Raw genomic sequence first — 13196 nt, forward strand, 5'->3', positions numbered from 1 at the left:
TATTGCAAAAAAGGACATTTATTCATTTTTGCTCAGAGACTACCATTTTTTCAACCGTAAAAACCCAAAAGAGAAGAAAGACAACGCTTACTCCTCAGACAGAGTGTTGAGGAAAGTGGCGTTAGCGCGCTCAGGCTTGCCACCCTCAACAGACTGCTGGCCAAGCTTCTGCTTGGCGTAAGCACCGGCGTAGGGGTTGAGACGGAGCATGACCTGCTTGTTGCGGAGAGGGTTCTTCTTCTGGACGTTGGTACGCTTGGTACGGGCCTCACCCTTGGGGGCGCGGACAACGGACTGGATTTCAGAAGAGTTGATGAGACGGGCAAGGTCAGCGTTGGCAACAAGGCCGGAAGGAAGGAGGTAGTCCTTCTTGAGGGCAGAGGGGCTGGTGGTGGTTCCGTAGACCTGGTCGAGAGACTCGAAGGCGGAGGAGGTCCAGACGACGAAGCGACCGAGGTGACCACCAGGGGCGAGCTGGAGGAGGTTGAGGGAGAAGACGGAGGAGGTCTCAACACCGGGGATGTTGCGGAAAGCACGGACAAGCTCCTTGCCATCGGTCTCGGGGTTGTAGACAACGAGGGGACCGCGGCGCTGGCGGAAGCGGCGGTTACGGAGCTTACCCTTACCAGCACGGAGCTTGCGGGACTTGGAGACCTTGACGAGCTCCTCACCAGCACCGAGGGCCTGGAGAAGGGCAATGGCGGCCTTGGTCTTGGTCAGGGCAGCACCGGCGAAGGTCTTGGACTCAACAACGAGGGGAACCTCAGGGACCTTGGCGACACGGTGACCACGGGCGAAGAGGAGGGCAGGGACGGAAGAAGCAGCAACGGCGGAAGCAGTAGCGAAACGCTTCTGGTTGAGGTTGATCTTCTGGTGCCACTTGCGCCAGACCTTGGTGGGAGCGAACATACGACCGGAACGGCACATGTTACCGAAGGCAGCCTGACCGGCACGGTGAGTACCACCACCAGAGACACGAGGAATACGAGCAACAGCACGACCTGTTCAATTGAAAATGAGGTTCGTTAGCGGCTTGTCCAATTGAGCCATTGAGTTTCATCTCCCATGAAAAATTCTTCCATTTCACATCTCCACTTTTTTTTTTCGATGTCCCCTCGAAGAATCTCATCCAATATCGCAATCGAAATGAAGGTTTTATTTAAACGTACCGGTACCCCAGGACTCAGCAGAAGTCTGCTCACCAGCCTTCTCGCTGACGGCGTAAGGCTGACGCTTGTTCTTGGCCATGCCGGTGTGCACCTGCCTGTAGAGAAAACATCAGCATTTCCACCTCGAACCAAATTTTCATTTCAAGAGATGTCGTACTGGACAATGTCCGAACGGATGGGCGCAGTGAAGACAGAGGGCAGGGGGTAGGTGGCCCCGGAGGGCTTGCCCTCAGCGGTGGCGATCGAGACGGTAGGGCGGGTGGCCATTGTTGTCGTTCGGTGTCGTTGGTGAGGTTGAAGTTCAAGAGATTCCCAGTATAGCCTGACCTGTGGATTTTTTCGCTTAGTGAGCTAAGCCTAGTCAGTGCGGGATCAAACCCTAAGCCCTGGTTAACTACATTTGGATATGCCCCACCTCGAAACCTTATGTAATTCATGTGACCCCACCCGAACTTTCCTATTTGGGATTGTTGACATTCGATTTCGTGGAGAAGGTGCGATCCACCATTCATACATACATCCACATCCTATCTAGATGATGCCAATATCCAGATCTACATAAGCTATGGGCTCATTCTAAACTTGATCACTTCCATGGATGGCTCTGCGTTTGAGACTTAAATGAATGGCACAATGACGCCATGTTCAATTTACCTATACTTACGTCTAGCTCACGCACTCGACGATTGCATAATCCTCCGAAATACTACTGACAGGAAATTTGAAAATCAGACAAGATGAATTTTTTGAATTGAAGACACTTGGTCGCACAATGACCTTCCCAATATAACCTCTTCTCCTAAATATACAAGACAAAAAGGCAAGAAAAAGAATGACTCCCCGAAGAGACAAAACGAAGGGGTCCGTTCTAGGACACTGACCTAGAAAACGGAAACGAAGCGAATGGAAGGAGAAGAAGCAGAATATGGAAAGAAAATGAAGTTCAAATAACACCCTAACCAGCAGGTGTTGTATCTATCTAAGCGTGGTGAGATTCACCGATATTTCGTTTGCGGAAGCGCAACTCAGAGATGGCACGAGCTCGTCGACTAGCGACGACAGACAACTCTGAGCTCGTACCTGAGGTGCATTTGGTGCCAGATGCCATTTGCTGAGCGACAGACCAGGTGCCACTGGCGCAACGCTGGAATGACGTGCCGGCGATACAATTCCACTCACCCTCTGTGCTGCATGAGCCGCTGAGGGTACCAGAGCTGGAGCTGGTTGAGGATGAGGAAGGGCTTGCGGGAGAGGCAGCCGAGGCAGTGGGCGTTGGTGCATACTGTTGAGCCGTGGAGGAGCTAGAAGGCTGAGCGGGTTCAGGGGCCTCGCTTGAGGTCGGGGCGCTGTATGATGGCGCAGAAGTTGTTCCCGAGCCTGAAGCCGAGCCCGAACCAGAACCAGAACCAGAACCGGATGAGCTAGAGCTAGAGCTAGAGCTAGAGCTGGATTCAGAGTTGGTACCAGTAGCGGAGTCACCAGCAGTAGCAAAAGTTGGAGTACCAGTGCAAGCTGCTGCACCCGCCTGGGCCAGATTGGATGGCTCGCCAAGATATTCAATGTTATCACCAGGCTGAGGGAAGCGAATGTCAACACTCTCAGAAGTAGTGCAGCCATTGATATTGGCAACAAACATGGGCGGGAAGCTAGAAGAGCGCTTCTCGACCTTATCGACAGATTCAATATCCTTGACAGCGGCGTTCTCAGATCTCTTCGAGGAACTGCTAGTCTTCACGGTCACTGGGGCACAGTTCATGTACATCTCACGGTTGCCGACGCGGTTGAACCAGGTCCAGGCGAGAGTGTACTTGCCGGCAGAAATGCCGTCAGGGATGGTGAAATTGAATGTGTACGGGTCGACCATGGTGGAACCACCAGAGAGGTTACCCTCAACATTGGCTGGGCAGCCACCCTGAAATGACTTAATAACCTGCCATTCGGTAGTCTTCGAAGGCGTCAGATCGGTGGTAAGACTGATCTGACATGATCCACCACCGTGAGTAGCACTGCCCTCGAATGTCAAGGGTTGAGATTCTCCGATAACCATTTCGTTTTCCTCGGTGACCTGGTATGTGTCTGAGCGTAGCTTACACGGGAAATCGCTGCCATCAGCAGCCAGAGGGGAATTGTTGAGCGTGTCTTTGCCGTAAGGAACAGGCTTCGTCATGATCATGTGGGCATGGGCCATAGAGGCACCCAGCAGGCCAATAAGGATTGATTTGGTGTACATGCTGAAAATGGGCAAAAAGGCTTTTTGAGTAGACGGATTGTCGTAACAAGAATGATGCTATGTAGGATCTTCTTCGTACCAGACGAGTAAGATCGCACGTAAAGGATTGGCTGGTAGTCGCGGGAGAACGGAAAGGATTGTAAATGGCCAGAAGACTCTGTTTTCAAGAATTAGTGATGAGGAACTTTTCAAAATTCGGTTGACCAGCAGTTTAAATAGACAATTTGAAGATCAGTGAAGCATCAGCCGCCCCCAGATCCTCAGAATGCAAAAACAATCCATATTCACTACTTCATTGAATGGGACCAAAAGCCAGACAAGCAGTTAATCAAGGGCAACTTACTAGTATTTTCAGACTAAGTCAAACAAGAATGGACAAATCTCTTTGATATTCTCTTGTTTCAAACAAGCTAATTGTCACAGATTCTGACAGATGGACTTCTTGAAAGAAAATGAATGTATGAGGCTGCCACAGGCAACGACTACCGGATGAATAAAAAGAGAGAAAGAAAGACAGGACTAGCCTGCGAAAGGTGTCAAACCGTGAATTGAGAAAGTGAGAAGACTGAGATGTGCGAGAAAAAAAAGGATCTGTACAATAGGCGCTGAAGGGTCTTATATTTACTTTTAGCCTCTCAGTCTGTTGCCCTGCATTGTACCCTTATTCTTTGTCAATCAGGACCCTGAATCATGATGAAGACCCAATAACAGGAACACATCACAATTAATCGCAGACTCGTAAAGTGTGATCTCCTCCACACTTCGCTAACTCAGAAATGGCTTGACGATCTCATTTTGCCAAACTCTAGGACCCATCATGGTGGGGGAGAAGCATTTCCAGAACGCTGGGGTGTTTCATATCTGCTCCTTTCACTTGCAGGTGCATATATCAGACGGTGAGTGGTGGCAGAGGGTAAGTAGTCTCCAGCCAGTCAGATACCAGAAGACAGACCCTCCAGGGTCTGCGATCTACATGTTCCAACTAGGCTGGGCGGCTGGTGAGGGAGCCAACCACCATTCACGAATCACCGCACAGACCGACCGCAAGGTGACCCCATCTACCCCTGGTAGCAAGATCTCTCATGTCGCACCATTAACCTTGGGATCCCAGGGATGCCATGTGCTCAGACATCCCGACCAGCGGACCAACGGGATTGGCTGCATGAAGTCACCCCCTAGGCGCCTATGGTTTCTTGTCAGCGGGTCGAGCGCCAATCAATCCACGAGAAATGCCAATATGCCACGACGGAATCGAAATTGGGGTTTACAATTCCTATGAGCGTTGCTCTCGTTTCAGCGGTCTTCCTCGCATGACAGCTCCACTACAAACTCGGTCTTCTTCAGCGACGACTCTCGGTTGGGCATCCGGTAACCCACAATTGGCATGTCCATGCAGCCGTGTGCACCCTTGCGACCTGTAAAAAAAGATTCAGAGACACCTACCGATGACGTATATGTTTTACGCGCCCAAGACATCCAGAATTGGATTGTGGCTGACAGGAAGAACTCATCGTCTGCATCCTACGAAATACATGTCATCTGCCCTCAACCATGCACATGGGGATATCATGGTGTTGATTGCGACTCATATTCCCTCAGACGCGAAGATCTCACTGGACCGTCAGATGCGCTGATCAGGTATCTCGCATCCCAGAATGACAGGAGCAATGGCTAACATGGTGCGGCTTAGCGCGGCGAAGATCTTGGTGGGTCCTCCGGGGAGAAGGGAAGGTATCAACCGATCCCTGTTTCAGGGACACCCATGTCTCATCACATTCATTCTCAGACGTCATCCTTCTACGTTTCTCCCGAAATCTGACCGGAGAATTTGATCGACTCCATAATAAAAAAAAAATCTGAGAACGAGGTTTTATGCTATTTGCTTTTATAAACTACTACTGGTAGGACTAGCAGTAGTATCCGCCACGATATATTGCATTTGCAGCCACCCGAGATTTCAAGTTAACATTTGCATGCTACTAGTACTAGTTCAAGTTCTTCGCAAACTTCAAGTTGAATTACTGACACTCAGTCAGAGGCAAAAATGCCAGTGGGTTCATGAGGCGTTTCAACCTCGGAGTAAGAACTGGAGAACAGCAACTGTGTGATACCTGTCAACGTCTCCAGGGCTATGAACTTACTGTTTTGCTCAGAACCCAGAGCTCGGAAAATAACGAATACGAAAAGCTAGTTTTGGCATGACCTCCTGGTAATTTCGTGTGTCTTGGCATCAATCTTCCTACTATCTAAGCGAATAAATTGGCAAAGGGAAGGTGATATGACCTCCTGCCAGTGGATAGGTGAAATTTGGAGAGGCGCGAACATCAAAAAAGGTTCTGACTCGTTCCATGGTACGATGAAATTTGGCCGCTTCAGCTTCAAGGTTAAATTCAATCTTTTTAAATTAAGGCACGATCGATACATCAACACTTCAAATATTGAAGCAAGCCGGGAACCCAGGCCTAGACGTTGCCCTCCAGGGGTGGATTATGACATATCTACCCACTGCGTCAAGTGCTCTGATTCGAGAGTGCCAGTGATAACTTGAACTTGAAGATGTCAATCATAACAAAATTCCCTTTCTCATAACTGTCCATATGTCTAGTGTGGAGTGCACAGGTGTTTGATCGACACAAGTGTACCTGAAGCTTTATTTTTTTTTTGGCATGGATGCTGGTTCAGCAACTTTGATAAATTGAACAAGTCTTTCAAGCCCGAGGTTGGCTCAAGCGCTAAATTATATGCATATCGATGTCTATTCTATCTAACTTGCGGAAAAGGGTCAATACTAGTACACACATGTGCATCCATCCGGGGCCCAGCATCATGCTCCCCCCTTCAAGTTTTAGCTCGTGTACTGAGCCAGATTGATGCCTAGGCGAGTTGATTCGTCTTCAGATTTTATCCACCCACAATGAAATATGACGCCTGCATAGGCAATCATGCACAGTTTTGTTAATGCAGATCGCCTCGGATCGGAATTCTCAGTCTGGGCCTGTGACCTTTGTAGCAAATGACCTCCCAGTTTCCACCGGGACCGAGGATGAAATCGATGCTCAAACCAGGGAAGATATTCAGTATTTCCGACACGTGGACAGATCCATTGAATCCACGTAGCGGTGAGCTTTGAAATACTCTAGCGAGAGATTTATACTGGTGGATTCATAGCATAGTGGGCGCAGGGAATTGCAATAATCCTGCCAAATGACAGATTCTTATTTCTTTCCTTTCTTCTTGCCCTTCTCGGCACTGGCAGAGTTATCGCCGCCACGGAAAAATCCACCCTTTACCAAAGCGTCACGACCAACATCGTTGATGAGTCGGAATCGTGCCGGCCCCAGATGAATTCCACCGTACCAACGGGAAACCACTACCAGGACGTTCCACACATCCATCAATTGCATGACATGTAGTAAGCGAGCGCCAGCAGCAGTCTCGCCATCATCATCATAATCTTGTATTTGCGTTTCAGTATCCGCTCCCACAGAGACACCGTCTTTCTTCTGCTTAATGCGCCATGCACTGATATTGTGTGTGGCTACCGTAACTTTCTTATCGGTTGCGGTCAGATAATCCAAGTAAGATTGTGCCTGTGCAAGACTTGATACTTGCACTGCTCTAGCCAGAAACACAGATTTTTTCTCCGTGACGACGTCGGAGAGGATCCAGTCTGGAGGATCGTCAAGTCCTAAGGAGTCTTTCAATGATAAGCGAGCAAAGCTTTCGGCTGGATGCGCTGTCGTTGAGTGAGGTTCATCAGAAGAAAGTGCTTGGTTTGCAGTTGATTCTGACTCCTCTGCAGGGCGGTCCTTGCTTCCACCGATGTTCAACTCAGGAAACACTTCCACAGCTTCGCTAATCACATCAAATAAACAGACAGCGCCAGCCTGCCATGTTCGTTCCACTATATCTTCCAACACATCGACTGCAATTTTTCCCTCCCCGCGCGCAGCAGTTGAGGCTGTTCCGAGAATATTGGGCCGCGACTCTGGGTATTTCGCATCGAAGCTAATGATAAAAGATAGATGGGGCTGTCCAGGAAGTCGGAGCGTTATTGTGGTATGCGCATCGTCTTTGGAGGAAGTGGTTCCTGTAGGGTCTAATGTGATGGTATCGGGTTCATAGATAGCATTGATGGCTTCTATTTCTTCAGCCAAATCTCGGTTCGGTAGGTCATCTAATTGCGACATTTTTTTTTGCATGGCTTTGAGGAAAGCAGGAGGAGTGGGACTGACTGCGGAGAAGTTTTGAGAAATCAATGGTTTCCCCGCAGAGCCTTCCTCAGGCCGCAAGGCACCAATCCAAAAGTAAGCGTTTGCCCATCTTTCGGAATTCTTTTCTGAATACTAAGATAATCAGATATGATCATTTGAATTACTCAATAATTTTGTACTGAGAATAATATGTAAAGCTCAGATGTTGTGGCTTGAAGCCTTCAAATGTTGGAATCAAGTGGATTCGCATAGTATTCAATCACATTCGATCTTTGAACGAACATTCATGTCTATACAAAAAGAGGATAACGTTCTGAAGCTTTTCTTTTAGCTACGCTAATTGGATAATATGGGTCGTACTCAGAGGAATCATTGGGCAGCATTAGATTCTTGGAAATCTCCATATGTCCCCTCCACTGGTAGTCAACTGGTTTTACATGCATGCCCAGGCCACCTGGGCATGTAGAACAGATTGAACATTTTGATGCTCATATGGTTCAAGTCACTATTTAGTATCATAAATATGTAGTATCGCAAGTCCAGAGGGGCAACAAGTTTCTTCAACTATCTCCTACATACTGATATGAATTTCAGCTTGGAATTCGCCCTTCTCAAAATGTCCTCATAAACGAAGGTCTGCACTGGAAATTTACTATAAGCTTAAATCTTATTTCAAGTTAGACATAGATGTAATTATGGAATGACGGCAGAGAAACATCATTCACGGGTCACTATTAAATAAGCCGAAAACTTAGGAGTAATCCTACATACAACATTTTGAAGGGTCAAGTTCTTCCATATGGTCCTTTAAAGGTATCATCAATACTAGGATATGCCCAAATGATCTCAAAAATACTACCCGAATGTTGGACGAGATCGGTTTAGACAGTGGAGCATCCATGAATGACAATGACTTCATGAAAGTTGGATGTTGCAAGTCAAGATGACGCATTTGAATTCTCAAGTATTTGAAGTTAGTTTGTAGATCTATCCAATGATAAATTCAAAACATCGAAATATTATGTTCAATTATCTCCCCTAGAGGTAACCTTGAAAAGGTTTAACCTAAGTGATGGTAAGCTAGTTCATCTGTAGTGTAATTCCCCAGAAGTTCGTCCTACCAAAATCTGATCAATCCTTACTGCTACCCCTGTAGGGAGGGATCTAATCTATCCGTGCGAGAGAACTACCAGGTAAGGTTCTAAGTCCGATGGAAGCACAAACATTGAAATCAGCCAGGCTCTACCAGAACCTGGAATCTACTAGTGATTTTAAAGATCAAATGTTCAGCTTTTAAGTCAATATAAGGACCAACTGCAATCAATAAGGTCAGATACAACTCGATCTTTGAACAGGTATTTGGGTACTAGTTTCGAAGGATGAAGAGTATAAACAAAAATGTGTTCGTCTGAGTGCTCTACCGGTGCCCAGGTGGGAGATAGTATTTATCTGGCTGCTCAGATTTCAAGACTTAAACTTCTGAGCCAACAATATCATGTCTTGCTCATGTGTGTCATACAGCTTGCCATGCTAGTACATACTACTCAATCTTTACCTGGAAAGTCAACATACCCTTGCTAAAATTTCAACTTTGGAATAATTCCCTCAAGTCAGATGTAGAATATCACACAGAATTGCGATTTCCGCCACTTTCTTTCAGCTTGAACCTTGAAAGTTGACAGCGGCGGTTACATGCAACTCTCCATAATCGAAACCACAATCTGGATTTCAAAATGTGGTCAAATATTGAGCAGAGAAAAGGCTCTAGATTGTGGGGAAATTCATGCAAGGTAACCCTTTCTCAACATTTGAAGTTTGACTTCCACCGGAAAAAGAGGAAACAAGTTAACTGGTATTGAGTCTGATAATCTCGGAGAATATTCAGATTCGACTAGACTCAATTCCAGTCTAGAACGTTAAATTTGTTTTCTCTGAACTTGATTTGAGAGAAACGAGCAGATAAAATACTCGAACCACTCTATATAAAGGGCTTGAAAGTTCCTCACCCCCATAACTATACGATCAAATTATATTTCGGTGCTCCCTTCTAGTTTTAAACTTGAATTCAATTCAATCTTGAAGCAATACTATATTGATTGATTGATCCAAAAATGCGGGTTGACGTTCTTCTTGCCATATTCGGGCTGGTGAGCACCGCCTTTGCCATGCCAGCCCCTGGGTCAGGTACGCTCTATTTTTGAATTACTTCAACACCTACTCGCATGTTTTAGATAATAACAACACGCAGACTTCGAGGTGATGGCTCGGGCTGAAGAGGCGCAAGAAGAGCAAGCGGCGCCTGCGGCAACCCAGGATGGTGAAAGGGGACCTGGCAGAGGAGGCGGGTGGGGAGGCGGAAGAGGAGGCGGGTGGGGAGGCGGAAGAGGAGGTGGATGGGGAGGAGGTAGAGGAGGCGGATGGGGAGGAGGCAGAGGAGGTGGATGGGGAGGAGGCAGAGGGGGCGGGTGGGGGCATGGCAGAGGAGGCGGGTGGGAGTGAGCGGCGTGGAGGTAACATAGGTGAAGATGGTATGGTCTCGATTGAACTAGGAATATCATGATTGGAAATTGGGAAATTAATAGGAGAAACCTCTGCAGTGGGAAGTGAAGCGTCTGTGAGGAGATGGAAATCACCAGTCTTTACAGACGTACTATACCAATAGGATGACTTTGGATTTATGTTCGAAGCAGAATATCACTATCATTAAAAGCTTTCCTTTTGATCAAATAGGAAAACAGTGTATGCAATTGGAAAAGCGTTTCTCGTAACAGTCATCACTACTAGGCAAGGGAATCTCAAACAAGGCATTAGTGTAAGCATAACCGACCATGTATAATCCAGTAGAGCTTGAGGCACCACAAGAAAGAGAACAATCAACAAATTCTTTAGATCTCCTATATTCCCGAACAGATCTCAACAGCCAGTGCCCAAAAAGTTGGCACCGGGACCAAGCTGGCGCATGTGCATCTCCAAAGTTGGTAGATCGTCGTCCAAGCCATCCAGATCCTTGCGATGCCAAAAGGATCGAAAGCCTTCCACAAGTCTGTATGTAAACGGAGCCACCTCATCAATGTCCATAGGTGCAAAAGAAAGACGGAGATACTTGTGAGCCTCCGCCACAGATTTAGGAGTAGGGGCAAACATGCTGCCCGGACCAACTAAGCACAGAGCTGGCTTTTGAGTAAGGTGAATCCAAAAGGCCTTGGACAACTTTTGAGCGCTATACTGAGATCGAAGAGGGTGAGTCTCGAAATCAACTTTAATCCAGGTGAACATTCCCGCCTTTGGCCAGACGAAATCAAACATTTGAACTCGGTCTACTACCTCCCAATCTTGGACCTGGGTTTTAGGTGTAGGACCTGACTCGGATTCCTCAGAGACCAGAAATTTGTTCTCTTCTAGAACATGGCACATGGCCTGCATGCGCTTCTCATAACCGGCTCTCAGTCCCTCCAGCCAGCGTACCCAGCCATCCATCTGCCAACCGTCAGGGCCTTGAGATTTGAAAATACGAGGCTGTTCATCATTCTGCTTCCCCATAAGCATTTCTGCAATCACTGATTGCACAAATCCTGAGGGCTGTTGCGTCGAGACTTCGGTAATACGAGTGATACGCTCAATAATGGCGGGTTGAGCGGTGATCCAGCCAAGTCGGCTCCCTGGAGCAACGGTCTTCGAAAATGTATCGAGTCTGACAACCCGGCCCTCCGTATCAATGGACAGATATGAAGGTGCCAAGGAGTCCAAAAAATGATACCCTGAAGATTTTCCATCCACATTATAATTTTGTGGAGGCTTTGTTGGTAATCCACGGGAATTGGCCTCCATCTCATATGCAGATGGGAACTGTAAATTCCAATAAGGCTCATCTTCGACAATTATCACGTCATATTGCTGGCAAAGTGCGTATATGGCTCTCTTGCGTTGAATCGAGAGCACACCGCCGGTGGGGTTCTGACCGATTCTGTTCTTGAAAATTAGTTTGAAGGCTCCATAGGTGCTTTACCCCTTGGAAATTCAATAGAATGGTGAAACGTACGTCACAGTATACATGAGATGGGGTCGTCGACCTTGTCTAGCATCCCAATTTTCTAAGATATCCGCCAAACCTCCTTTACCGAACGCACACATCCCTTCTCCATCAATTGCCACGCCAACGATATTCAGTCCTCGTGGCCTAGCAGTTTGAATGGCGTTCATGTAAGAAAATTCCTCACACAGGACTCCTTCCCGTTGACGGATCCAATCTCGATCGGGGTTCCAAACATTCGTGAAGAGTTCAATAGCCTTTGAGAACCCATCGGTATTACCACAGCTCAAGACGATTTCCGGGCCACCTTCATAGGGAACATTAGGGTGAAGGTGTTCGCGTACAAACTGTTTTAAGAAAGATAACAAGGCCGGATATCCCTCTGCAGTACCATATTGAAGTGCAGTGGTCAAGTCGATACGGCGCTGAACATCAGTGATTTCAGATAATTTAGGGACGATCACTCGTTCCGGCTTCGAATCGCCGGCGGTAACGGGCTTCAAGCGTTGTGGTCGAGCGACATTGGCCTCTAATGTGTCATAAGGGAAGTATGAGGGGTGTGGCAAGCCTGTGGAGAGCAAATAGTTAACCACGGTTGTATGAAATGACCTGATATGCTGATAGTACCTCCGGCAAAATTGGCGATTCCTGGGATCTGATAATACTTATAAAAGGCTTTAACGAAGCTGGCTGCACGATTTTTGGCAGTGTAGGAGAAGTGGTGTGACAAGTCTATCGGGGAAGCTGTCATAGTTGCTGATCACTGCACCTCAACGGTTGCGTAGAATTCTACTTAAAATGACGAACTATACACCCCAGGTGACGGGAGAAAAGACAATTTCGATCAAACAGGCAAATTGCCAATGGATTTCTATTTCTAATCTAGCCTGGGACCTCCGAGGCCCCCGGAACCTCCAAACCACCCCCCCCCCGCACGAGCCTACGTCGCGTGCTTGATAAGCAGTGCCGTTGGGACCCGGTCTTTCGCCGAGATAGTCAAGAACCAGTCGGGTAGGACCGATTAGAACAGCCCCAGAGTCTAGACAAAGAAGCAGGGCTAGGATTGGATGGTGCGAGTCATATCTTATCATGGATTTGGGCCCAGCCTTGAAGATATGAGATGTGCTTGCAAGGCTGCATTCTCCGCCTTTCCAGGAGAGAATATAAGGACCAGGGATATCTATACCCAATCGAGAGAGACCGTGACGTCCATGGGGTTATATAGTTCAAAGTTTACTCACCTCATCAAGGTGAGCACCCGTGGACGGTCTCCAGATGCCGGGGGTTAAATGTCAAAATTCTCTGTTGCACCGGCCTGCATTAGTGCAAGGTTGGCGGTAGGTTATATGAAACTCTCATTCCCCAGAAGGAAAATCGACTCACTTCAAGTCGATCTGAGAACTTTAGCGTTCTAGGAAAAATCTCCATTGTGTAAATATTCAGGAACCAGAATGAAGGGGAAAACTACAATGTCAACCACTTTTTGGATCTTGCCACGTTCATTGATGCCTTAATGCCTTAAGTCACCGCCCTCGACATCATTTGGCTTCTTG

General features: G+C 47.4%; 6 protein-coding genes across 6 annotated transcripts; 2 read left to right on the plus strand and 4 right to left on the minus strand.

Moving 5' to 3' along the window:
* Positions 1-87: 87 nt before the first annotated feature.
* Positions 88-1436, minus strand: N7483_000977 (60S ribosomal protein uL4; the record flags this gene model as incomplete). The annotated part of the gene is made up of 3 exons (XM_057084415.1): positions 88-1001; positions 1170-1264; positions 1327-1436. 3 exons carry the CDS (start codon positions 1434-1436, stop codon positions 88-90), a joined length of 1119 nt encoding a protein of 372 aa, XP_056950564.1.
* Positions 1437-2148: 712 nt separating this feature from the next.
* N7483_000978 (lytic polysaccharide monooxygenase AA11 family protein) lies at positions 2149-3399 on the minus strand (the record flags this gene model as incomplete). The annotated part of the gene is made up of 1 exon (XM_057084416.1): positions 2149-3399. The coding sequence occupies one exon, from the start codon at positions 3397-3399 to the stop codon at positions 2149-2151; it is 1251 nt and encodes a 416-aa protein (XP_056950565.1).
* An 817-nt stretch (positions 3400-4216) lies between these two features.
* N7483_000979 (uncharacterized protein) lies at positions 4217-4678 on the plus strand (the record flags this gene model as incomplete). The annotated part of the gene is made up of 1 exon (XM_057084417.1): positions 4217-4678. The coding sequence occupies one exon, from the start codon at positions 4217-4219 to the stop codon at positions 4676-4678; it is 462 nt and encodes a 153-aa protein (XP_056950566.1).
* A 1936-nt stretch (positions 4679-6614) lies between these two features.
* On the minus strand, positions 6615-7589 carry N7483_000980 (IMPACT family protein; the record flags this gene model as incomplete). Its single annotated transcript, XM_057084418.1, has 1 exon — positions 6615-7589. The coding sequence occupies one exon, from the start codon at positions 7587-7589 to the stop codon at positions 6615-6617; it is 975 nt and encodes a 324-aa protein (XP_056950567.1).
* A 2338-nt stretch (positions 7590-9927) lies between these two features.
* On the plus strand, positions 9928-10173 carry N7483_000981 (uncharacterized protein; the record flags this gene model as incomplete). Its single annotated transcript, XM_057084419.1, has 1 exon — positions 9928-10173. One exon carries the CDS (start codon positions 9928-9930, stop codon positions 10171-10173), a length of 246 nt encoding a protein of 81 aa, XP_056950568.1.
* Positions 10174-10526: 353 nt separating this feature from the next.
* N7483_000982 (putative aromatic amino acid aminotransferase) lies at positions 10527-12394 on the minus strand (the record flags this gene model as incomplete). Its single annotated transcript, XM_057084420.1, has 3 exons — positions 10527-11577; positions 11653-12211; positions 12271-12394. 3 exons carry the CDS (start codon positions 12392-12394, stop codon positions 10527-10529), a joined length of 1734 nt encoding a protein of 577 aa, XP_056950569.1.
* Positions 12395-13196: the final 802 nt, after the last annotated feature.

Source organism: Penicillium malachiteum, assembly GCF_028827825.1.
Source record: "Penicillium malachiteum strain IBT 17515 chromosome Unknown utg000001l:1.0-8184562.0:1.0-8186909.0, whole genome shotgun sequence".
Classification (NCBI taxonomy): Eukaryota; Fungi; Ascomycota; class Eurotiomycetes; order Eurotiales; family Aspergillaceae; genus Penicillium; species Penicillium malachiteum.